The sequence below is a fragment of the Manis javanica genome, chromosome 11 (assembly GCF_040802235.1).
Source record: "Manis javanica isolate MJ-LG chromosome 11, MJ_LKY, whole genome shotgun sequence".
Lineage (NCBI taxonomy): Eukaryota > Metazoa > Chordata > Mammalia > Pholidota > Manidae > Manis > Manis javanica.
This window is the reverse complement of record NC_133166.1, coordinates 10701586-10729090: the sequence shown is the minus strand read 5'-3', so window position 1 is coordinate 10729090 and position 27505 is coordinate 10701586. Positions and strand designations below refer to the sequence as shown.

Here is a 27505-nt window from a genome sequence, read left to right as displayed (position 1 = left end):
TAGAACAAGCCATAGACCCCTAATATAACATCTACTCAAACACAAGAGACAAATCAAAATTTGTGATGTTGAGGATGTTAACTTACTCAAGCACAATTAATTTCGCAGATGAAAATGGTTTAATAATGGTGAAACTTAAAAACTGGTAAAATCAACAAAGTATATTGACTAAAGATTATTTTTCCAACCATGACAAATATTATGCTGACATTTATCGATGCAAAGCTTTTAATCCCTCTATCATATACTCCAAATCCTACTTACTATTCAATATGAAGCATGATATAGTCAGAGGTTTCTTTGGCAGAATAATCAATATGTCAAACTCAAAGCATTTTCTCCCTTAAACTTACCTGACTGAAAGCATCTAACCACAAGACAGAAATGAATTGGTTTTAGTTTAGTTGAGTTTACCAATAAGGGTCTAGAAGGTAACAAAAAGGACAAAGATAAATCTTTTTGGAAATTAAGTTAAAACAAATTTCACAATTTATTACATCAGTGAATATAATCACCTAGGTATACTTTTATTACCAAAAATAATGATACTCATCATAAAGAAAAAGGAAAAAGCAAAGAAGAAAATGCACCTCAGACCAGAATACCATAACAAAAGTTTTGTGGAAGCTGCATTTTATTTGAAAATCCACCCATTTTTGCTAACATACATTTTAATATTGTAAACAAAAATAGAATCTGCAGAGACAATGCAACAAGTATGCTTAAACTCATGTACAGAATTGCTTTCCTACAATGAACTGTCCTTCTTAAGGCCCCTCTCAACTGAAACATTAAGATGTATTTACACAAAGCACCGATCAACAGTGCAGTTTAATTCTTCGTTAACTAAACTCTTGGCTAGACATTAACTTTAAAGATACTATTTCCCCTTATTTAAAAGGTACATGATCATAACATGGCATGAGCCAAATAAAAGGATCAAGGATTTTGTTTCCTTCCCTCCCCCCCCATCACACCTCCTAGAGTTTTACTGAAAAGAAGGAAAGTCTTGAAGTGAAAGCAATTCCTCACATTCAAGTTGGAAAGGCCCTAATGTCAAATGGAAAATAATGACATGCCAAGCACAAAGCAGTAAAGTTCCTTCCCAATGCACTAATGCTGAACTAAAATGTAGTGCTTTCCTAGTCAGTGAACTGTTCCCTTGCAAAATCCTAGGCACAGAATTGACTATATGGATTAATGCATTTATAATGCTTCCCTAAATCCCATAGAGACTGAGAACTCTTAAACATTTCAGACCTATGGATTTGCCTTAAAATATTTAGTGCTCTATATGTCAGCTGAAAAGCATTCTGAATCAGATTCATTCTTGTGGATAAAAATCAAGCATACCATGTACATCCATACTCATTTTCATAAGGAGGTTTGATACAATATTAATGTTATGTAAATTGATAATCATAAATAAATACAAATACTTAAGGAATGTCTACTGCAAACTGAATATATAATTTTTTAAAAAGAAGTTAATTTTAGTTACTGTTTCTGTATCTGGGAGGACTGGAGAAAAGAAAAATACTGCATAATTAAGAATTATGATTTCTGATTCCCCCCAAAGGAGTCCTGTTGCATTATAGTAAAGGACACAGCTCTTTTCTCCAGGCAGCTTTTCCAAATACAAATTTGACACTTTCCAAATATGGGCTATTCTTGGGAGGTTACTGATTATGGGTATTATTAGGAGTTGAAAGAACTGAAAGGTTAGTCACCAAAAAGACAGATCTTAGTCTGAAATCATGGCAATTCTTGGCTTTATAAACTGTATTGATATGTTCTTCTATAGACTAGTCCCAATTTCCTTCATGGGCCTTCACTGGATTACTGTAGCATTCTAATGGAAGTAGAGAGTTTAAGAGACAGCAGTTTGGATTTTGCTGGAAGTAAGTATTTGCTGTTTGAGCACTTGTCCTTTTGGAGTAATTCCATTCTCTTCCATCTAGTTACATAAACTGTATCTGGAAAAAGAAAAGTTTAAGTCAATTATTGCATTGTAGGATGTCTTCTCAGAAATAAAAATGCTTTGTGGCTTTTAACATCCAATTGGCCCAGAACTGTTTATAACATGCTTATTACAAACCCTGATTAAAAAACAAATTACCAGCTTATCATGTGCCGGAACTCAGTATTTGAAGCCCAATTTGTGGTCCTTATAAATATCTAATTGCTAAAATCCAAGGGGTAGAAGGAAGATGATGAGCAACTTTCCCTGACAGTTCAGAAAATCTTTCCATGAACACAATATTCCACATAAAAATCTCACTTAGGAAAGCAAAATTTGAAATATGTTTCCAAATGATGCCATAAAATTAGAGATAATTAAAGGAATAGTAACATTATGCTTACTAAGTAATTTATTAATATAAATCAAAATCTGAAAGATCTATGAGCAAATACTTTTTAATAGGTTTTCACTGTTCACCCAGATATCACTCAGGATATCCCTTAGACTATTCATCCAAAGACATTAGTGAAGTAGATGTGATAATGAACTACTATCAGATCAGAAGAGTACAATCTCTCAGAGATCTAGAAAGTATATCTACACTGAGGGCTAGAGCACCAAGAAGAACAAATTACACTGTCTTCCAGCAAGAGTCAGTGTGGATCAAATGCAGAATCAGATATCTATCAAAAAGTGCTTAAGTATTCACTTGCCTTAACTTTAAACAAATAATAAGGTGTTTTTTTTGGAAAATGTTACTATTTTTAAATGAAAACCCATATATACAAATATAACCCTTTAAAGAAATTGTTAAAATGAATTTTTCACGACTATGGCCATTATATTAAAACTGAAGATGCTCCCAATCAAGCTCTCTTCCAATGTGCAAAATCATGTTGCTCTCTATAAATCTTTAAAGACTGACTAAAACACCCAGTTTTTAAGGGTCGTATTATATCTCATCCATCTGCAGTGAGGGGTGGATGCTTATATATAAACATGAGAGATGCATTAAGGACATTTTCCACAAGTTGTTTGTCCTTACGTCCTATCATAATCTATTTTTATTCTTCACATAAAGAATAGAGGAGGAGGAGGAGGAAGAGAGGGAACCGAGAGTCCTTTAAAGAAACAAAGGAGAAGAGTGAATGGTACTTAAAATGTTTGGTAATTTTTATAAGTATTTAAGTCCCCGTCTCCCCCAACAAGCAGCAATACCTAAAGTGATTTATAAGAAATCCTCCAAAGAGAGCTCTGCAAAAGGGTCCTTTCCTGAAGCTCTGTGAGGACTGTGACTGGAGGGGCTGGATGCTGCAGACAGCTGGGGGAAAGAAGACAGAGAGAGGAAAAGAAAAAAAGATCTCAGAATGACAGAACATGAAAGCAGAAAATGTAATGAAAGAAGAAGTGGCTTGTTTTGTCATCTTTAATAAAGGCAGCCTTTGTAGAAAATGGAGTTATTAAAACAAAGTTCCAGTCTCATGTCAAATAAAAGGGTGTCAAATGGCATATGCTTTTCAGAAAACAAACTTTCTGAAATCCCAAGGGAATATAGTCTTCTACTCAAAAAGGTCAGCATAAGCTGACCCATGGGTAAGGCTTTCATTGTATGTGTGTTGGGGAGAGGGGAAGATGGGAAGGGCATAAATGTGGTTTTTCTTTTTAACTGAGGGAAGATGTTCCTGTGTCCAGGCTGAAACTGAAAACTCTATCCCAGTCCAGACTCAACACATCTGGCTGCAATAATGTTTTTTTCCTTCCTTGTAAGAGGTGAAAAGTTCTGTCCTCAGTGCTCATACTTTTCTACACATGGAGTTATCTCCTGCCTGTTTATCTGGACATGCTGTATATATCCTGATGTATATACTCTGACGGTGTCCTTACAGGTCACCTAGAACAACTGCCAACATAGTGCCCCAAATACAGGGAATACTTAAGATCTTTGATTCTGCTTGTTTTAATACATTTGCTTGATTGTAGGAATTTGCTGCTAACAGTCATTTGAATATACAGTAAGTCAAGTGGACTGTTGGTTGAACCTAATAATGTATCTTTAGTATTACCTCAAAGAAAGAGTTCCTGAAGAACCAAGATGTTCATTTTCATATATACACATGCTTCACCCAGCCTATTTAAAGAGTATTTCAAACCAAACACGAGCCATTTTAGTTTGTAACAACCTTTTACCTTTCCCCCCCTCCCCTGCCATAAGACTGCAGAGGCACGCAACACAGGGATACCATGAAATGAGCTGTCCCTTTAGGGGTGTTCAATCAAGTTGACTAAGTGCAAGTAGTTTCAATCCACACTTCAACATTCAAACCTTACAATGGATTTCAAGACTGAAAATCTGTCTTTGCTGGTTAAAAGTGATCTCACTCCTTCCTTTTAATTTTTTTTAAGAAAAGCACGATAGAGAATAGCCAATGAGTTTCAGCAAATATATCACCAGTACATGTAATTTGCTGCTTGGGACACCAAGATCATTTTACAGGCTTAGAAATCATATTCAGTTATATTAGTGATTGAGTCATTTTCCTAATCTATACCTTATTCTTAGATATAAATGTTCAAAGACAATGGGAAGAGAAAACAGGAAGGATGATGGAATTACGTAAGCAGGCTGGGGCAGAATGTTTGTATTTGGGGATTCAAGTATCATCCACACAGGAACAGATTAAGGTACAACTTAATTGGAAATATGTCTCTTCCTCCCATTTTAGACCAATCATGGATAACCACTGAGAAGCAGAATGATTTTTAAAAAAGGGATCATCAGTCACTGAGCCAGAGGGAATCTAAGATTAACTGGGTTTCTCTTCAAAACAGATTTTTCTCTTACACTTAAAAGTTAAAACAAAAACAACAAAAACCTGCTTATTGCAGATAGATCACATCCAAAATCTTGAGTCTACAGTGAGAATCCCACTAAAACATTATCTTGAATCAAATGTTTTCATGAAGGCAGCAATCTGAAGACCTGACGGTTCAGAGGAAAACCCCCCTGAACAATGTGGGCAAAGAACACTTCTATTCTTCTCATATGTGAGCATATTGCTAGGAAGAAGTCCTACAGACTTACAAATAATGTTACAGAGGATACATTTTTCTTGTGGGATAAAAGTGCTAGTTTCTAATAATTCTAGTCTGTTAAATCAGTAAAATCCACACATATGTAGCTAAATTGAAACATGAGAAAACAAGACTTACTATCCCTACATTAAGTGTCATGTTATCAATATCCATCCCAGGCAGATGAAATCACAGACCAGGCTGGTCTGGCCGACTGCAGAGTGCTAAGGATCAGGCCACAAAGCAGCCTTCGACCATCTAGTCTTATCCTTTCCCAGCACTTGTACCAAAGCATAGGTATACTATGCACATGCGGAAACGCAGTCAGCGTAAATAAAAAAAGAGAAGGAAAGGAAACAGGCTGCAATAGCCTGACCACTGCTCAGGGCAAACAAGAAGAACAGAAGAGCACAAGGGGGAAACAGGATCCTGGTTGGTGAGCATGGATTTTAAAAGTCTGAAAAAGTCACCAGAAATTACAAGAGCTGACTCTTCTTTACTTATTCTTATAAATGAATTAAAGAACACATAAGGGCTGCGAAGTCCTGGAGAACAAGGATTTTTTAGAAAAACCTAACTAATATTATTAATTGCAAAATAACCAAATTTTACAAGCCAACATAAAACAAATTGTAATTGACTGTCCAAATTCTACTATAAATATGGCATCATAGAATAACAAAAACAACCTTTTACCCATTTATTTAAAAATAATACTCTTTGTACCATAGCTCCCACAGTGCTTTAAAAAATTAGTACAGCTATCAGTTTGTTCAAATTAAACTGGCCTATACCACAAATAAATATACCTGTTAAACAAAGTGGTCAGTCTTACTAGTCTAATAGACACATTTTTTATTCCCATTTATTTTACAGGAAAACGAAATACTGAGAAGCAGTGAAAGAAGAGCAGCACATAAATAAAAATACTAAGATTTACAAGTAATTAATAATGGCAACTCTTATTTGAAATTCCTTCATGCCTTCCCTTCACTCTAATCAATCTTTAAAAATAAAACGCTGAAATGAAAATTCTAACATTACCAAAAATTTGCTTTTCTCTCCAAAGATTTTTTGATTGTAGAGTTTGTTTAGTTTAAGAGTACAGAAACTGTAAGTTAACTTTAATAAAAAGGTTACAGTTAACTTTAATAAAAAGGCAAGCATACCTACAGTAAAAAGAATTCAATTGATACACTAAAAACCATAAAAACTGGTTTACTCCTTCATTATACTACCATTTAACACCAAAGAAAGAAAATAGCAGCAGTCTTAGGAAGTGAAACTAGTGCAATTTAAAGTCTGTGGGAGAATAAAGAATTAATATTTAAGGATTAACACCTGACATTACCATTGGCTGTGCTTAAAATTCTTAGAGAAGAATAAACTTTGCCTCATCCTTACATATTCAATTTTCAGTTACTCACAAGCCTAGATAGCAAACAGCAATGCTACATAGACTAATTTTGTCTCTGTTAGAAAAGCAGAGTCAACATCTTAAGAGAAAATGGGTAGACTATCTTTGCCAGGGATGACAGCAGTTTTGTACAAAGATGGAACTGAATCTAATCCTGGCTCTTTTATAAAATGGGGTTTAGAATATATAGATTCTATACTATATCCCCATCTATGGATGGTCTTGAGGATTAAATGAAAATATACATAAAGCATCCAGCACGTTGCATGGCATATACTAGTAACTCAAATATTAATTCAATTTTCCCTACTACTTACAACCAAATGCTTTTCTATTCTTAAACAAGAGGCCCAGCTCAGCTCAAATGTCATCAAATCTGTGGTGCGTTTGCTCTTCCACTGTGTTCACAACACTCTGTTTCCTTATCATTCTTTTTCTACAGCCAGTTTTTTTGTGCTTCCATACTATACTCACCTGGAGGCTCCTCAGATGAAAACATTTTACTTGTCTCTTATTCAGCAACTAGCAGTGAATACACATAATAAACATACTATTACATGTTAAATTTAAATGCTTTTTGGTGATATAACAATCTGTGTATAAAAACAGTCTTTCTTCTGCATCCGTGGATGTTTTATTGCCCTTGTCTAGCTCAGATTAACACATAGTCTACAGGCACACACCTGATCATCTACATTTGCTCTCTTACAACACTAAACTATGTTTTCTACCTTTATCTTGCATCTACCTACCACTTCAGCATTTTATTAAAAATAAAAATAATAATAATAATAAAGGGAGAAATGTGGGATCCACATATAAATCAAGTATAAAAATCAAACGAATATTTATATTTGACCTGATTGTTTATAGTTCATAATGTGTGATCAAAACTGAAAGTTTCTGTGATGACTGCCCTTGTACTGTTCAGCATGTAAGAACTTATTCACTATGTAAGAATTCGTTCACCATGTAAGAACTTGTTCGTTATGCTTCAGAAGATTGGAGACAGACGAGAATCAGGCTTGAGATGGATTAATGATTGTGCATTGAGCATTGACTCCCCTATATAGAACTTTATTGTTGTTAACAACCATTTGATCAATAAATATGAGATGCCCTCTCAAAAAAAAAGTCTTTCTCTTAATTTTCGCTCTTTCAAAATTTCTACTTTTTACAAGTTTTTAATATACCTAATATATTGTTGTAGGAATACATAATTTATAAATACACATACACTGAGGGCACGTGGTTAAAAAATATTTTCCTGATAATGCTGCTGCAATCAAAACATTCAGAGACCACAGCAATACTTAACAGGACTCCACAGAAACATCAGCTGGTCACAGAACAATAAGTTGCTTTTGGATTATGTTTAAAACAGAGCCAGGCCATTACTGGTACATTTGAATCCAGTTACACAGGGATATAAATATACAGTATTGCATTCCAATATTTTATACTAAAGATAAAGCTATTCCTCAGCTGTCTCTATGAAGCACAGCCAGAAGAGAGGATTTCTTTAAAGAGAAAATTTAAAAAAACACTTTGGGAATAGTGAAAATCAAGAACAACAATAGTTCAAAATCTTTGGGATGCAGCAAAAGCAGTCCTAAGAGGAAAGTTTACAGTGATACAGGCCTACTTCAAGAAATAAGAAATACCTCAAATAATTTAACTCTATACCTAAATCAACTAGAAAAAGAAGAGCAAAGATAGTAAAATTGTCACTATTTGGATATCATATGATACTGTATACAGAAAACCCTAAAAACCCTACCAAAAAGTAACCAGAATAAAGATTCAGTAGTTAATAGGATATAAAATCAATATAGAGAAATCTACTTCATTTCTATATAAAAATAATGAACTAGCAGGAAGATAAATTAAGACAACAATCCCATTTACAACTGTATCAAAAAGAGTAAGGTATTTAGGAATATACCTAACCAAGGAGGTGAAAGACCTGTACTCTGAAAACTATAAAACCCTAATGAAAGAAACTGAAGATGACACAAATAAAATGGAAAGATTTTCCATGCTCACAGATAGGAAGAATTAATATTGTTAAAATGGTTTTATTACCCAAAGCAATCTACAGGGTCAATGGAATCCCTACCAAATTACATTTTTCAAAGAATTAATAAGCAAATAATCTTAAAATTTGTATGGAACCACAAAAAGACCTCAAATAGTCAAAGTAATCTTGAGAAAGAAGATCAAAGCTGGGGGTATCATGCTCCCTGATTTCAAACTGTACTACAAAGCTACAGTAATCAAAACAGTATGGTACTGTCACAAGAACAGACACACAGACCACTGAAACAGAATAGAGAGCCCAGAAGTAAACCCACACTTCTATGGTCAATTATATGACAAAGGAGGCAAGACTACAAAATGGGGAAAAGTCAGTGCCTTCAGTAAGTGGTGCTGGGAAAATTGAAGAGCTACACACCAAAGTATGAACCTGGATCACGATTTTACACCATACACAAAAGTAAACCTGAAATGGATTAGAGCCCTAAATGTAAGGCCTGAAACCATAAAACTCCTGCAAGAAAACACAGGCAGTAAAATTCTTAAATACTGGCATTAATTTTTTTCTGGATATGTCACCCCAGGCAAGATAAACAAAAGCAAAAATAAACAAGTGGGACTACATCAAACCAAAAAGCATCCGCACAGCAAAGGAAACCATCAACAAAATGAAAAAACAATCTACTGAATGGAAGAAGATATTTGCAAATGATATATCGAATAAGGGGCTAATATCCAAAATATGGAAAGAACTCATACAACTCAATACAAACCAAACAAATAATCTGACTTAAAAATGGGCAAAGGACCTGAAGAGACATCTTTTTGAAGACATACAGATGGCCAATAGACACGTGAAAAGATGTTCCACATCACTAGTCATCAGGGAAATGCAATCAAAACCAGTGAGCTATCACCTCACACCTGATAGAATGGTTAATATCAATGAAACAATAAATAAGAAGTGATGGTGAAGATGTGGAAAAAAAGGAACCTTCAGTACACCATTCGTGGGAATGTAAATTTTTGCAGCCACCATGGAAAGCAGTATGGAGGTTTCTCAAAAAAATGAAAATAGAACTACCATATGATTCAGTAATTCCACTTTCTGGAATCTACCTGAAGAAAACAAAATCACTAATCCAAAGACATATTCACCCCTATGTTTTCTGCATCATTTCTAATTGCCATGATATGGAAGCAACCAAAGCACCCATCAGCAAATAAATGGATAAAGATGTGGTACATACACACAATGCAATGTTATTCAGCCATAAGAAAGAAATCCTGCCATTTGCAAGAACATGGATGGACCTAGAGGGTATTATGCTAGGTGAATAAGCCAGATAGAGAAAAATAAATACCATATGATTTTACTTACATGTGGAATCTAAAAACAAAATAAAATGAACAGAATAGCAGTAGATAAAATACAATGAACAGTGACTGCTGGTTACCATGAAGGAAGGGTCAGGGTGGGTGGGTTAAATACGTAAGAGGATAAAGGTGCACAAAATCTCAGTCATAATATAAATTAGTCATGGGGATGAAAGTACAGCATAGGTAATATAGTCAATAGTTCTGTAGCACCTTTCTGTTGACAGATAGTAAATACACATCATGGTGAGCATTTAGTAATGTATATAATTGTCCAATCACTATGTTGTACATCTGAAACCAATATAATACTGTCTATCAAACATGTTTCAATAAAAAAAAAATAAAATAAGGAGAGGACTTCTCCATTGTTTAAGGTAGAGAGCCTGCCCTGTAGGTTGAGTATAGTCTTTGGTAACTGCTTCTTGGGTTTGTGCTTAACATAACCCCATCTGAGGTTTCTTAGCTATCAATAAAACACAAAGTTATGTTAACGTTACTCCTATCACCCTCAAAGCACTACTCATCTTGGAGGAAACAGACAATGATCTAGGAGCGTCCCTCATTCAATCTACACCCTCTAAAACTGAAGACTACTGCTAGAGTCTACAATAATTTAAAACTATTAACACAGAAGCAGTGTTATTCCAAAATGGCATCTAAGTCATCTCATTATAATTATGTCACCCTAAATTGACAAAAAGCTAAAGAAAAGCATACTAGAGTGGGAAACTGATCACAAGATTTCCTAGACTCATGGGAGAAAATATTAACGGACCTATGCTAAAAATAAACATCTTCCATATATCAGAAGTGCTTTCAATGGTAAGAGAAAAGTCCTTTTAAAGTTCCATTTGATGAATGGGAATCATGAAACCTGGTTCAGACTATCAAAGTGTTCACTGCTGATTCCTGGTAGATTTCAACTTATTACCCCCTCAAAACCAAGGAAAATGAAAATCTAGGTTTTTGTCAATCAGTACTATAATGAGACAAAATAATTAAATGTAAGTATAGAAGGTAAAATCAGGCTCATCAAAGTTATATAGGCAATTTGCCCTGGAAAACTGACTGAGGAGGAGTCAAACAGACTCTATTGAACTGTGGTCCCAAAAAGATATGCTGAATGTGTACCTATGAATGTGCCCATATTTGGAAACAGGGTCTTTGCACACATAAGCAAGGTACAGTGAGGTCATTAGGGTGGGTCCTATTCCAGTGACTGGTGCCTTTTTTCGAGAGGGAAATGCCATGTGAAGACAGAGACGCAAGGAAAATGCCGTACAACAGAGGCAGAGACTGAGTGCTGTGGCTGCAAACCAAAGAATGACTGGGGCTACCAACAGCTGGAAAATCCAGAAGAGGTATGGCTCTGCTGATATCTCGTTTTCAGACTTCTAACCTCCAGAACTGTAAGAGAATAAATTTCTGTTGTTTTAAGCCATCAAGTTTGTGGTACACTAGGTTACAACAGCCTTACAACACTAAGAACAGACTCAAATGTAGATCTGGTGCTTTGCTTCCTCTCTAAAACTTGCTATCGCAATTAATTTCGACTCTGCTAGAATTTATGGCTATAATTAACATACTAGGACATATAGGAGAAAGTTAAAGTCAAAACAGAGGAATAATTTTTTAAAAGGGGCTAGAGAAGTAAATTAGGCAATACACCCCTGTGCTTTCTACACACAGTGCTGTATATGGTCATGATGCTCACCGTGAAGATTCTGTAGAGTTTCAGTCACTCAAGATTTTACAGTATGTTCTCCTTTTGAAGAAATTAGATTTTCACTTTTAGAAAGAATGTCTTTAGCAAAAAGTAGTAAAAAGGGCTTGTTCTACAGGTTGTCTTATTATTAATAGAGGTCAGCAGATGAACGCCTCAGATTTTTGCTGTGACAGATTTCAGGTGTGCCCTGGGGATTAGAGAAACATTTTCACCTATGGTACTAATTCCCAAATTTTCTCCTGATATCTTTTACTAGCTACGGATGAATGAGCACAATACACTGCTAACAAGGCAAAAAGGCCTTCTTCAAAGAAATCCAGCTGGGCAGATCAGCTGACAGAAGAGGCACTGCCAACTTCCACAGTTACACACATGAAAGTTAAAAAAAAAAAACAAACCTAAACCTTAAAGTGAAGAGAGCCATTAGTTCTTACACACAAGAAAGTCATTATAAAGGCCATTTTTTGTGTGTGTTAAGACTTGAATTATTCCAATATCTAAAGCTAACAGTGCCCCTATTTAGAAGGGTAAAAAATCACTCACAACAAGCCATTGTTTCCTTTCAGACATTTAACTGATGTCAGATTTACTTAAAATTGGCTATTACAAACCAAAACACAGCAGCCATTTTGTATCTTTATACATATCCTCTGTGAACAGGCAATCCTCCATAAAAAACACCCAATACCAAATCAAGAAGCCAAAAACCTTTTAATATGCTTAGTTTTTTTTTCTTGTTATTATCTCATTTTTTTTTTTGAGAGGGCATCTCTCATATTTATTGATCAAATGGTTGTTAACAACAATAAAATTCTGTATAGGGGGGTCAATGCTCAATGCACAATCATTAATCCATCTCAAGCCTAATTCTCATCAGTCTCCAATCTTCTGAAGCATAACGAACAAGTTCTTACATGGTGAACGAATTCTTACATAGTGAATAAGTTCTTCTTACATGGTGAACAGTACAAGGGCATTCATCACAGAAACTTTCAGTTTTGATCACGCATTATGAACTATAAACAATCAGGTCAAATATGAATATTCATTTGATTTTTATACTTGATTTATATGTGGATCCCACATTTCTCCCTTTATTATTATTATTATTTTTATTTTTAATAAAGTGCTGAAGTCGTAGGTAGATGCAAGATAAAGGTAGAAAACATAGTTTAGTGTTGTAAGAGCAATTGTAGATGATCAGGTGTGTGCCTGTAGACTATGTGTTAATCCAAGCTAGACAAGGGCCTTAAAACATCCACAGATGCAGATTTCTCTCAAAACAGGGGGGGTGAGGTTCTAAGCCTCACCACTGTTGATCCCCAATTTCTCATGTGATGGCCCCCCTGCGACTGTGCCTGTCTTAGGTTGTTCCTCCCTTGAGGAATCTTACCCGTCTCTGGCTAACCAGTCATCTTCCGGGGCCATACAGGGAGATGTAAAGTTGGTAAGTGAGAGAGAAGCCATATTTTTTGAAAAGGTTAGCTTTTTACTTCTTTGCAGATTTATGCCCTGTGGCTTCTATGCCCAGCACTGGTCTTGAGGTATCTTTACCACCTGGAGGAATTATGATGCTCGGTAAATTCGATATGAGGCACGAATTCTATTTAAGGGTTAATATGCTTAGTTTTTAAGTTAAATGCCCAAATAAAACACTATGGTTTTCCTACTGTTTTTGGGAAAACAGAATGGTAAGGAATCGGTGAGTTTCTGATGTAAGGGAGTGATTAGAACATAAACACAACAATACTTTTCCCCAAAGCTCATCAACATCTAAATTCCCTTCTAAAGATTCATTAAAGAATGTTGTTTCACATCACATTGACTTTCAAAAGAAAACTGAAACTAAGGCAAACCGTCTTTATGCTTAGTAAGGTAATAGCTGCATATCATAATGCAGACTGAGTTTACAAACTATTAGTCGGACAGACATTTAAATACCAGTAAGTACCAGTAAAATTTATATAAAGCACAAGTGAAGGCATAGAATCCCTGTTCTCCTCAACTTGATGAACAGATACCCTAGTAACCTGTTACACACAATCAAGTAGTGAGCAGAACTGTCAGGAAGTATGCAAGAGAAACAAAGCACTAACCATAGGGGTCTAGTATTTTCCATGTAGTCAACCATTTAGGATGATGCACTATTGGAAAACATTAAAAAAAAAAAAGCTACAATGTTAGGCATGAAACAGAATAACACAGTGCCTATCTTTAAGCAACTAACAGTTACATAAAAATATCTTAAAAATACACAACAGCCAGCACAAAAAGCAGGGAGGGAACAAGGCAAGTATATAGGAAGGCATAATTTCAATACTATAGTGTAGTTGATTAAATTAAAGCAATAATGAAGACAATTTCCTGAAGAACAGAACAGTCTGAGCTAATAACCATCTGGAAGGTATTAGCTACTCTCTCACTAACAGGCAGAAATGTAGCACTTAGAATAACCCAGATATAATGCAGAACACAAAACACATTGTGTGGAATGCCTCAATAAATGGCAAGAAGATAAACATTTTGAAGGACTTAAGTACTCTCAGAAATATTACCCTGATTTAATAGTAAGTAGGCAAGAGACCAAGGGCTACAAGTTATGCCCTAGGTGAATAACGGCTTCCAAAAGAATGCTTCAAGGAGTAGGAAAAGATTTTTGGCAATAGCCACACATGGGATTTGATTAAAAGATGCTATTTTGATAGAACTTATTTTACATTTAAACTACCATTTACAATATACAAAGAGATGTTCTCTGCCTTCAAAGAATTTGAATCCAACTGAAAAAGGAGAGCAAAGTAATGAAAAAACAATTGAAAGGTAATTCATTAGGGAAAATTATTTTGTTTACAGCTAACACTGAATGGACAAAATTCAAGGGACTAGCTAAGTATCATTAAAAACTAATGCACGAGAAAATCTTAATTCAAAGTCATTTACTTCAAAGATGACAGGTTTAATTTTTTAATTATTAAAAATACTCAATCATGAAATTAAAGTTGTCTTCTTTCCTCAGGTGACAGTCATTTAACAGTCTACCTTACAGTAACTATTAGCCAACAAAGTAAACCAATTTTGAACACTGCTATAAATTATTATAATGGTTATAAGTGAAAAGAGATCAGTGAGGAACAGTATAAGTTACACAATGGAAAGGGTAAGTTTTCAACCAGATTTGCTTGTTTAACATGTTTAAAAATTATTATGAGTTAGTCACCATTCTAGGAACCAGGGATATAGAAGTAAGCCACAGAGAAGCCTGCTTCTGTGAGGCTTACAAATCTAGTACAGGCATCTCTTGCTAGACTGGATGGATGGATAGACAGACAGACGGATGGACGGACAGATGTCAGGTAGTGAAAGTTCCATAAAGAAAAACAATGCAGGATAAGAAACTTCAGATTTGAGAAGGACTGGAAAGGGCCAAGAAATGACTAAAGAATGAGTAAAGAGTAAATCCACCTTACGACAGATGAAGAACTTCTGGAAAAGACAACAGAGCACTGGACATTTACTGAGAACTGCAAAGGCATGGGAACTGAAAAACCTGAATATTCTTTTTACTCACTGTTACACTTATATATACAGAGACTTTGTTTTTAAGATAAAGAAAGCTGAGGGGATGCAGGTGTACATTGTTTTATCTAGATTCACTTCCTTAGATTTTTGAGTATGGAGATAAGAAGCTACAAATACTGACTACAGAAGACTATTCCAGTATCTACATAACGGATTAAATTAGAAAGGCAAGGAACACAGGGTGACTACTGTAAAATAAGCATGAGATAGAGAGGTTTCAATCTGCATGAAGGCAGCAGAACATAAGGGTGGATCTAATAATAGCAGAGGAATAATTAGCAGGTCTTTCCAAGGAGACACATAGAGAACAAAGGGGGAAAAAGAATTAAAAGTAACATGGAAAGATACACGCCTCTGACTTTTCAACTGATTCGAATGACTGTATGAGAAGACCAAAGAATCTCTGAGCCACTTCATCACCACGGATTGTCTTCTCCTAGTTATTAGTTTGTTTCCTTAATTCATGTGCTTTTTCAATCAATATTTAAAGTACTCATTTCAAATTTTATTTCTCAACTAGAAACTTACCATCCTAATGTTCTCATTTTGTTCTCTTCTGGCATACAATAACTAGGAAAAGGTATTTTGGTCACTGTTTCTTTTCATGCATATGGAAATTCTTATACTTTTTTGGTGTTTCATGAGAGTTACATGGATTTTAGAAGACAACAGATAAAACCTGGGTTAAGAGCAAATGCTAGAGGGCTACCTCTACGATTTTTTTTTTTTTGCCATATTAACATTAATAGTAATAAAAAGACTCATAAAAAATGCTTCAAGTTTGAAAGTACTATCCAAAACTGTACAGGATATTCTTGACAACAATAGTAGTTACATCCTGAATGTGTAAATGTATCTTACAATTCGGTAGGAAACCCAAGGAATTTGCAGAGTGGTTCACTCCTTTTGGAGACGACTGTAGTGGCCATGTGGGCTCAGTCCCATTAGCACAAAGTGTGAAGCAGTGTAGTACAAATGAGCACTGGACAAGGAATCAGGGTTTCCTAGAGATAAGTTGCATTTCAACACTTAATTACTGGAAGAACCTGTCCAACCAACAATTAGCTTTCTTTATCTATAAATCAGGATGGTGACAATAGGCCCATCTACCTTAATATTTATTTTGAGAATCAGGTGAGATAATGTATGTAAAAGTGCTTGAAAACTGTCAGGCAGTATCCAAGCTTAAGATAACAAATACATTCTGTTTCTGAGACAACAGTTTACAAGACAAAACCCAGACTGGGTGAGTGCAAGGTTTAGCCACACATCAGCAAAAAACTTCTGTAGTTAGCAGTTCCTGGTAAATTTACAGCACTAGAGTGTAGCTGTTTTTCTTAAATAAATGTAAGTTCTTACCACTTAGTTTCTTGCAGGGAAAAAAATTAATTTTTGAAATAAATGCTATATACCTGACATTAGAAGTATGAACAACAAAGAAAAAACTAAAGGATGTATGGAAGACATATAATCTCAAGAAGCTATCTATATCAAATTCAGGGAAATCATGAATATCTTGAAAGATCACTAAAATTTAGTATGTTTCTTTAGCAAGTTAAGCCAAAATTTAGAAATACTGCTCGCAAAAGACAGAAGAGAAAGAAAACTATAAATACCCATAATCCACTTTATAAAAACAAATGCATAAAAAGTAACTGACTTACAAAAATAAGTAATGACTACATCCATTACTCTGACTCCCAGCTATCTTCATTGTAAATACTTAAATGACTGAGGAACACAAAGAAATGGCCCCTTTAACATGGACAAGGGGGAAAAAAAGGGCATCTGGGCAAACACACAAATTATGAAGCACATGGATTTTATCTTTTTAGAACTAAATTCACTATCCACTCCCAGTTACTGGAATGCCCCAAGATGCCATTTAATAAATGAGTTCAGTTCTCAGAAATGCTGAACCATATCTCCTGTGCTTTACTAGTCTATGAAATACAGAGAGACTAAATTCAAACCAGATCAATACAAACTAATTTTGGCAATATAACACTATACGCACTGGCAAGTGTTTATACTACATGTATTCAAGTGGGGAAGGAAAATAAGTCCATTACCAAATGCTCACACAAATGTTTTCAAGTAAGCATTAAACACAGAAAGTAACCAATCAGTTGGCATTGGAAGCAATGTAAGAAAAGCAGTGCTTTAACAATTGCATGTAATTATTTCTAATTACTAAATAATACAAGCAGAGCCACAGACATTAAAGATAAGCCACTCTATCACTTCACAAGGGTCCCATCACTTAGTATGTCACCGGAGAAGTGAATAATGAAGAAATGTCCTATCTTCCTCTCCTAACCATAATGGTGAGAAGCTTTAACAAAACAATCCAGATTCCTCTAAAGCTAACAATAATCAGATAAAAGACAAACTGAAATGTTCAGGGTGAATTTGCAGGAACTAGGAGAGGGCCTTAGAAACATTTGAAGAGTAAAGTCTTTCCTTTAAAGAAATGAGGTCAGCATGGGATTTTAAGCATTGTGCCTTTATTGGGGTTGGTTTTCAGTGGCAGGAAGTTATCCAGTGAAAAACTAACATTCACAATTTTGAGAAGACTTGTCAGGTTTACAAACATCCCAAGGGCAATGTCTGTGTTGTTGCACTATTTAAGCCAACGCACTGGAGCTCTGAGTTCAGGTTTCTAGGATTCACAAAGAAGAGCATGCTAGAACCATGGAACAGAAAGTAGATTCCTTAACTTCAGAAAAACCATCAGCTGGATCACCATCTATCTGTAAGTTACCAAGAGTTGTCCATCTTCAGTATTTGTAACCTGCTTGTACTTTCCATCCAAATACTCAGTATTCCCAAAAGCTCTCACATGAGAAAGACAGGAAGCAAATAACAACCACCATGAAGGGAAAAATGCAAATCACTTATTCTCAAGTTGCATAAAAGGATTTTTAAGTATTATATTCCTTCCCACATCAAGCACATGAAAAGTTACATGTAGCATGTTAATACCTGTGCTCCTGATACAGGGCCAAAGGGGTTTGGTGGTCTCATGACAGGCTGGCTGTATATTAAGGTTGGTTGTGTCATTACAGGTACACTTCCCATTTGAGGAGACTAAAAAAAAAAAAAAAAGAGTTAAAGGACGCTGACTCACAGCCTCTTTATTATGAGTAAGTAAACAAGAAGGATGACAGAGATGAAAAGTACAAGTACTTCTGCTTTAACTCAAAGTGAAAATTCCTATGAATACAAATAGGACTAGCAGGTACAAATTTTTAAGAGTATTTTTTTTTTGTATAGAAATTCTATATCCTAATTTTTGAAAGTTTGTAAAAAAGCTCAATTTTTTAAATACAATGTGTTGTAAAATTTAAAACTTTCTATATATATAACAGATAAAACAATTTAGACCAAAAAATTTCCAAAATTTCCAAATTTTCCAGCTTTACTTAGACACAGGGTAACTTAAAACTGTAAAACAGCAAAGACATTTCAAAGTAAACTGCCTTTGTATATCAAATCAAGTTCTTATATAATAATGCAAGAGATCACAAGTGAATTACAGTTGATCCTTTGAAGAGGTTTACTTTCTATGGTTCTTCCATTTTACTTCAGATATTTTTAGGAAGAACCAAAAAGGCTTCAGTTATACACAAAGAGGTCAGTCAGTTCATGCTTGAGTAACTGAAAATAGAATCTCAACTAACCATCTTTCTTTAAAAAAAGTTACCACTCCATGTTAAAAATTTAACATTAATACATGACAAAACAGTGCAAACAGACCACTATAATCTTGTATCTACAAGTTCTGTTTAACCTTCCAAGTAGTTTCCTATTTGTAGTGAAAACTTCACTTTATGGCCTGAGTTTTTATGCAAACTCCTTTCTTATATAATGACCACCAATCCAAAAGCTGCGAAACCTCTTTACACGTAGGTGAAGAGCAACTCCCATAAACCCTAAGTAAGGAAATAGCACAGCAGCAACAGCCCAAGCCTGAAAGGTGGGGTGAAGCCACTACCTTCATCCTCATCTTAAGTGTGTCTCTGTAAGAAGAGAGTGGGGAGAGTAAAAGCAGTCTAGAATGTGAACTGTGGGCAGCTTCAAGGTTAAAGGACTGGTTTTGTACTATAACAATTAGTTACAGTAAAGTTTCTCTGGCCTTTACTAAATTTACCCCTGTACAATTCAAGAAATGATAACTACGCCCTTCTCTACAGCATTAAGGTTGTAAGACCTCACTGGCATTAATATAAGGTCATAGCAACAAAGGCTTGGAGTTAACATTAATGTCTAAATGACTTTGTAATGAAGTATAAAATGCCTAGCAAAGTTATGAGAGAAAAAATAGCAAAGTAATACTGTAAACATAAATAAATGATATCTGCTGTATGATGACTATTCTAGAAATATTTAGGAAACCAATGCTACGGAACAAGATTCTATGTGAAGCACTATGGGTATGTGTGGCACTAAGTTATTTTTTCAATTAAGTCTAATAAAGGGCATATTAAATATGAATAAACCTATTTTCAGAAAGTTGCATCTGAAAAAATACTTACGATTCCATATCCTATCATGCCTGTTGGTGTAGTAGCAGGATAGGCCATTACAGGGGGTGCCTGATACAGTGAAAGAAAAAATAAACAAGGAAGTATAACTCATGAGTTCAATGAATTAATAGCTGTAGTTCAACTAAGAAGAATTGCTAAGACAGCTGTGATTAAATGTGACACTGTGTCATTAGTAATTGTGTCAATTAATACTCAATGAAAAAAAGTACCTCAAAATTAGCAGAGAAGCAGAATTACTAGAAAGAAAAAAATACCATTTAAACTTAGATACAGTGATCTAAGATTTCAACATGCTTTTACAGCTTTAAAAATCTTCAGATTTTAAAAAATATTCAAAGTACTAAAATTTAAATTCTATCACTATCATAAAAATGTTCACCAAAAAAAAGTAGTATTACTGATTTTTTCCTAGGTACTTCAGTTTTTCAGCAAAGTAAAAAAATTTAAAGATCCCAAGTCAATTAAGAATCTCATCTTCTAAACATTTAGTATTCAAGGACCTTGTTCACTCTTTTCAAAGAATCCCAAAGCTTTCAAACCACTACTGAGTATGACTACTATGAAGCACCTATACAGAGTACATATGTTAGTATTCCTCTTAATTTATTCCAAAAATTATTTAAATCGTCTTCTGCAAAGCACCAAATTGGGGAAACGACACATTTCTAAACCTTTATGCTTTAATGCTTCAAAGAACAACCTACCGCTAAGATGTTTAAGTTCCCTCCCATGTCCTACTTGTAACTCAAGCTCTGCAAATATGCAATCTGAGCAAGAATCACTTTAGATATATCTGCTGTCTTAACAACATTCCCTGCATGTGTTATGAAAACTGAATACAGGTGAAAGACCAATAACACTGCTGAAACATAAAAAAAACTGAAATTATGTGACAATTTGACCGTATGCATGAAGAAGTTAAATGAAGCATAACTAAGAACAGTTGAAAGTTTAGTATTTGGGTGAGCATGTAGGACTTATTGGTCTCTCCCTACTTAAAAACCAAGAGCTGCAAGAGCAGTAGACAAACTGCCAAGTCCAGCAGAAGCCTGTAGGATTTCATGCAATTGTTATTTTCAACATTACCACGATCAACATTTCCCTTCATTCAGAAGTCATCAAGTGCATAGTGGCAGCACAGATACACACACAGACACCCAGCCATCTGGCAGCAAATGGCAGAATATTAAGCAAGAAAAAAAATATGTATTTCCCATGCCACCATCAGAATCAATTCTGCAACACACCCATGAAACCAGTAGATGCCAGGAAGAATTTTTGGCACATTGAAAATCTGAATGTGAAAACAAGTAATAGCTGGAAGGTTATGAGATTCTGCTACAGCAGTGGTTAATAGCATGCCAATTTATTGCAAAAAGGCTAGTTTTTGGTCACTTACGTATTGTGGAAAATGCATGCCATTCTGTTTTTCCCAGGAAGAACAATTACATAATGCAATAACACTGGATTAGAACAAGTACTTACACAACAGAAAATACACAGAGAGCATTTTAGTTCACATGTACATTAACTACCTAAAATCCCTTGTTTCAGTAGCTAATGGAAAAACACCTATACTAGAACACTATCAAGGTTGGCACAGTATCATCCCCTTACATACAAAACAGTTTACTGATTACAAATGTCATTAAAACATAAAATCAGGAGTGTCAACAGTGTCAAATTCAGTGCAACCCATAAATAGGGAGCATCATATAATGTCTACCACAGAAAAAAAGCTAGTAATTAAAAGTTTGTAGTATAACATCATTATATTTTTTAATAAAATATCAATGAATTTGTTTTAAATAAAAAAAATTAAAACCTTGACAGTGTTTAAGGATAAAAAGGTTAGAAATGTAAAGAAATGTCATTAGCAAAATTTACCTAAATAGTTAATCACATCACCAACCTTAAATGTTAGTCATTAAAAAGAACTTCTATAAAATACATACATACAGTTTAACAAAATCCTTGATGATATACATTAACATAACACTATAATTATTGCTATCTTATCAACTTACATACAAATTCTAGATGGTTAGATGTTTATTACATTCTAGTAGTTAATCTTAAGTGCTATTTACAAACTTCTAATATTTACAAACTTGTATTTCTAATATTATGAGAAAACATTTATTGTAGTTTCATATCAGCATTTGGATTTATATTATTCCTTATACATTATCAATGTATATCTCACACATAAGGGTATAAAATCCACTAACTTAACCTCCTGCCATCCCCTTGTCAGTGAGGTGTGTTACAGTGGGGAAAAACATGGACTCAGACTCAGAAGGGATGGATTTCAATTTAAATCTGCTTTCTAGTTGCTTTGTACTTGGGAAAAAAAAATCACAGTAATTTTATCCTTACAATTGGATGATAACCTGCTCAAACTCCCCCCCAAGGGCACACTGCTCACAGACTCAAGAGAATATAGTATGTGTGTATGCATGTGTGAAAACCTGAACTATTTAAATACAAGGTCTTATTATTAGCAATGGTAGGACCACTATCAATGAAAAATTACTACCTTAAAGATGTAGCTAAATTTCAATATTACTTTCCATTTAAGAACACTGAAGCTCACAAAACTCTTTAGATAATGTCACACAGAATTTTATTAGCACACTAGTTATAGCTCAGCCCTATTAACTTTTTCATATGATTGACTGAAGGAAAACAGGGCAATGCTCTACAAAGAATTTAATAATAAGTGGCTATAACAAGGATAATTAGGATCTCTAATAACAATACAAAGGCTCCAATGTGCAGCCTGTGTAATCAAAATGCTATTAACACACTTCAAGGAAGCATATTTCACATTTTTCTAAACAGTAAAAGAGCAGATAACCAAGGATAGGGGTATAGCCACAAATCTACTCGGAGAAAACCATGCCCATTTATAATTAAAATTAGAACTTCTTCAGCAGTAGATGCTGATTAACTAGCATATACAATTAATCCTCATTTTTCATGGATTCTGTATTTGCAAATTTGTCACTCACTAAAATTAATTTGTAATCCCAAGAATTAAATCTGTGGTGCTTTCAAGGTCATTCATAGACATGTATAGAAAGGAGAAAAATCTGCTGTCCGATGTATTTGTTCCCAACTGAGGTTAAACAAGGGAAGGTTCTATCTTATTTCAGGTCTGAAATGAAGATGACTAAAGGACGGAGAAGGGAGGGAACAGTGTGCAGTGTACTACAAGAAGCTCTGGCTCTGGGGCCAGTTGGAAAGGGCTAGAATCTCAAACTGTACCTGTTAGTGGGGGTAGCCTCAGACATATCATTTAACACTTCTGAACCTCATTTTTCTGTTTGTAAAATAAAAAAGTTAACACCTAAAATGAACTTTTTTTTTTGGATTTAAAAATTATAGTATGTGAGGTATGTGTGTGCGTGTGTATTAATGAATACTGAACCACTGCTGGAGAAGTTGTGTATGTGTGAAAGAGAGAACCTAGCAATGGTTCAGTGTTCCAGTGACTTCAAGAACATAACTGCAGCAAATAAAAATAAACTACATCAATTACATGACAATAGTAACAAAAACTGAGTAGTATAGCTTCTTTACCAGTGGTAAGATCAGAAAAAATTTCAAGATTTTATGTTCTAGATAAATAGTAATAAATTTGAGACCAGCAGTACAGAGTAGTGATTGAGAGCACATGCTCTGCTGTTAGGCTGTCTGGTTCTAAAACCCCAACCAATCACTCAAGAACTCTGTGATCCTGGGCATATTACTTAATAATTCTGCGTCTCCCATTTCCTCATCTGTAAAATGGTGGCAACAACAGTTACCACCACATAAGATTAATTTGAGGACCAAGTAAAATAAAACCTCATAGTATTTATTAGAATGATGCCTGACACAAAGTAATCTTTAAGTAAGTGTTAGCTACTAAAATGTACCTGGCAAATATAGTCAACCAGCTTCCTTTAAAAGAAATGCAAATTACTCATATTTCTAAAACTCAGTAACTTTAACAATCTTTCCCTTTATGACTATCACTTTAAAAACATTTTCATGTTACACAATTACCTAAATTATTCATGTTAGTATATCATGAGTTTCTTCAACTCACCATTGTTGCAGCATTCCAGGAAGTTGTTGGTGCAACCTTTGGCTGCCAGTTAGATCCTCCAGTTAGCCTCTTTTCACCTGGCTGACTCCAATTTACATCACTTTAAATAAACATAAGTGAGAACATTAAATGTTTGCAAAAATGGTATATATTTAGATTGACCAGAGCATTTAAGATGAAGACTTGACATCTCTATACATATTTTCAAAATGAAAGCCAAATCAACCTCTAAATGAAATGGCATGTGGGGAAAGAATATAAATACAGCACTCACTTCTTATTGGTTCCATTTCCAATGCCAAGATCTGGGACAGGAGAAAAATAATGCATTTAAAAACTAGACTCAATTTTATAAAACCTATTTTAAAGATGATTAAAGAATCCAAAGAATACTTACTGCCCACAAGATTGGCTAATGATGAATCCAAGTCATCAGATACTAACTTGTTAGGTGGGAGTTTGGCAACAGGAAGACTCTGGTTCTGAGAGGCCACTGTTGGTTTGAGAAGTCCACCTAGTTCATCAAAGCCTTAAAGTTACAAACAGACGAAATAGGATTTGTAAGGAACTTTATGGTGCTACAGCTTTCTAAAGGAAGTTTCTGCCTTTTCTCCTTGTTTGTTTACTGAAAAAGTCCTCCAAAATAATGGGCACTAATAAATGCTCTTAAAAGGAAAAAGGAGAAATTGATCATTTCAAAGTGAACTGATTGAGAGGCTATACTGACTTTGACAGAAATTATTTGTCTATTTCATGACAAAATTACATTAAAGACAAAGGGGATAAAGAAAAAAAGCATTCAAGTAACTATTCTTCCTCCAAAGTCGTGGAAGAAAAGGAAATGGCATGTAATTCTCTCCCTCACTGGCAAAACTTTCTGGCTCAATTACACTTGATGCAATGTAGGTAAAAAAAAAAAAAAAAAAATACATCCTATAAATCTGAAAAAAGTTTCTTTTAAGAAATAGCATTTTACAAACCTTTTTGTACTTTTCAAAGTAGAGAATGTAAGGTATATACAAAGGAAGGTGAAAATGAACTGTTAGATCGTCTCTTTTCTTCTGTCTAAAATACAGCTAACCTAAATTATACCTAAGCATTGCTAAACCAATCTCATAAAACCATCCAGTAAACTAAGACATTGCTTGGAAATGAAAATAAAATCCCTTAACATTCTCTAACCAAAGGGTATAAGGTAAAGCAAATCTAATCAAACCAGCCCATGAAAGGACTCAATAGCATGATTTAGGAATAGGAGAGAATTTGAAAAAGAAAGTCACTAGAAATGGTAGTTCACAAAATGTGAACAACTGGTCTCTATTTCCTTTATCCTTCTTCCCAGTAAGACAAACTTAAAAGAAAAAAGTCCAATGCATCAAAATATAATTATAAACTTACTAGTGCACAGAAATTATTAGTCCATACATATTCTTTATAAGCTTGCTTCCTACTTTTTGATAATTATATATTACAAAGTTAGTAACACTTCAGTACATGTCTTCAAATGGCTTGAATTTAATTACTAATCAAATTAAAGCCATTCCATGGTAAGAATAGAACTAAGTGTCAATTTTATAGGCATTATTAATCTTACAAACTTCAAATTAACAAGATACTAACTGGAAACATTTAAGTGGAAGCCTGGCTCTAAAGATTTATTAAGTTCTTTCAGACAAATGAACAAATGTTCTGTAATAAGAATCAAGGTATGTGGTTTATATTTTCCTTGTTTTCAAAAAAGGCAATTTCATTTCAGTAAAGGTAAAAATTGTAATAATTAAAAGGCCAACATCATACATAGTCACTAGAAACCTAGCAGTCTAATCTAAGCAAAATCTCATTTACTTCTGGGGGAAACAAAATCTTCCCAAAGTCAAAACTACCACTAAGAAAAGGTAACAGTTTATATCAAGAGTCTCTTGACGTTCTCATCTAGTGGTTAGGGGAAGAAGGGTAAATTTTTTGGCTCCCCCAATTTAATCTATTTACACATGTTAAAAGGAGTATTATCTGTACTTACATAGAAACTAAATTAGAACATTACAGTAATATTAATAAAACAATTTTTTCTTACCCCCAGTATCTACAATAACGTTGGTAGATTTATTTCCAAACACAGATTCAAAGTCAACATTAAGGCCTGCTGAAGGATGTGCCTGTGCAACTGGAGAAGGAGTGAATCCTAAGAAAAACCAAAATGGAAAAATTCTCAATTTTTTAATAACTCTACATTTATAGCTCTTTAATAATTATGACAACAGGATGAAACAGCAATAAATTCTCACACCAAAATAACAAAGGCAACCCTTCAAGCCAAATGTTTCCTACACTATGATATCTTTTTGTGGTGATTACCTTTCCATAACAAAATCATCTTACAGAGAAAAATTTTTAAAAAGGCAACTTAGGCTAAAACTACTAGTTTGTTTCATTAAGAAATAAAATCTGTTTATATTTTACCTTTATTTTGTATCTTTAAAAAACTAAACACATGTAAAATTCCAGGATTTTGCATGAAGAAAATGTATCTACACTGAACTGGGAATGAAATATAAATACTTTTTTTCTTTGACCCTGGCTTTTATTTGACTTTTTCCTTTTAAAAAAAAATTGAAGTATTATTGTTGACATACAATCTTACATTGGCTTGAAATGTATAATACAGTGGTTCAACAGTTACCCATGTTATTAAATCCTCACCCCCTCTAGTGTGGTTACCATGTATCAACCTAGGAAGATGTTGACTATCATCGACTGTATCCTTCATGCTGTATTACCATCCCCGGTGACAAACTTACACTGTGATAGCACTCTACCCTTTCCCCTCCCTGCTAACCCAGCCCAACTCCTCCCCCTTGGTAACCACCAGTCACTTCTCTTTAAGTCTACTGCTGTTTTGTGTCCTTCTGTTTTGCTTTGTTTTTATACTCCACAAATTAGTGAAATAATTTGGTATTTGTCTTTCTCTGACTGGCCTATTTCACTGAGCATAATACCCTCTAGATCCATCCATGTTGTTGCAAATGGCAGGATTTTTCTTTTTATGGCTGAATAATATTCCACTGTGCATATATATATATATATATATATATACACCACATCTTCTTTATCCATTCATCTATTGATAGGACACTGAGATTGCTTCTATATCTTGTCAACTGCAAAAAGTGCAGAGATAAACAGGGGTGCATATATCTTTTTTAATCAGGGATTTTGTTTTCTTTGGATAAATTCCTAGGAGTGGAATTACTGGATTGAATGGTATTTCTATGGTATTTGGTATTGGTATAAATTCGTATTAACATCTCTATGGTAATGGTATATAAAATGGTATTTTAGTTTTTTGAGGAACCTCCATACTGCTTTCTACAGTGGTTTTACAACTTTACATTCCTACCAATACTGTAGGAGGATTCCCATTTCTCCATATCCTCCCCAACACTGTTATTTCTTGTCTTTTGGATAGCAGCCATTGTAGCTGGTGTGAGGTGTGAAATATTAAGTATTTTGAGGTGCTTTAGAAACTATGAATCCCCAACAGTCTTCCTCCCTCTACTTACTCCCTTTCCATACTTCTCTCCTTTCCTCAAAAACTATATGGTTTAAGCTTATTTGAGAAGTAAAAGGATTCTGAAGGTTACAACCCTTATCCCTACAAAGTGCTTGGCAAATACCATAGAAAAAA

At 34.5% G+C, this 27505-nt stretch overlaps 1 protein-coding gene across 16 annotated transcripts in view; it reads right to left on the bottom strand.

The window, feature by feature from the left end:
* Positions 1–466: 466 nt before the first annotated feature.
* Positions 467–27505, bottom strand: part of PICALM (phosphatidylinositol binding clathrin assembly protein) — a 107247-nt gene continuing 80208 nt past the window's right edge. For 6 of the 16 annotated variants that reach the window (XM_073215926.1, XM_073215929.1, XM_073215921.1 and 3 more), the window contains 9 exons: positions 25895–26002; positions 24218–24349; positions 24095–24125; positions 23821–23920; positions 21124–21147; positions 19713–19772; positions 18160–18264; positions 3182–3284; positions 467–1976 (listed from right to left, as the gene is read on the bottom strand). In XM_073215926.1, coding sequence (XP_073072027.1) covers positions 3192–3284; positions 18160–18264; positions 19713–19772; positions 21124–21147; positions 23821–23920; positions 24095–24125; positions 24218–24349; positions 25895–26002 — 653 coding nt within the window. In that variant the 3' untranslated portion in view covers positions 467–1976; positions 3182–3191. The remainder of the gene's footprint in view (positions 1977–3181; positions 3285–18159; positions 18265–19712; positions 19773–21123; positions 21148–23820; positions 23921–24094; positions 24126–24217; positions 24350–25894; positions 26003–27505) is intronic. The other 10 variants (XM_073215922.1, XM_017661974.3, XM_017661980.3 and 7 more) reach the window with 5 other exon arrangements.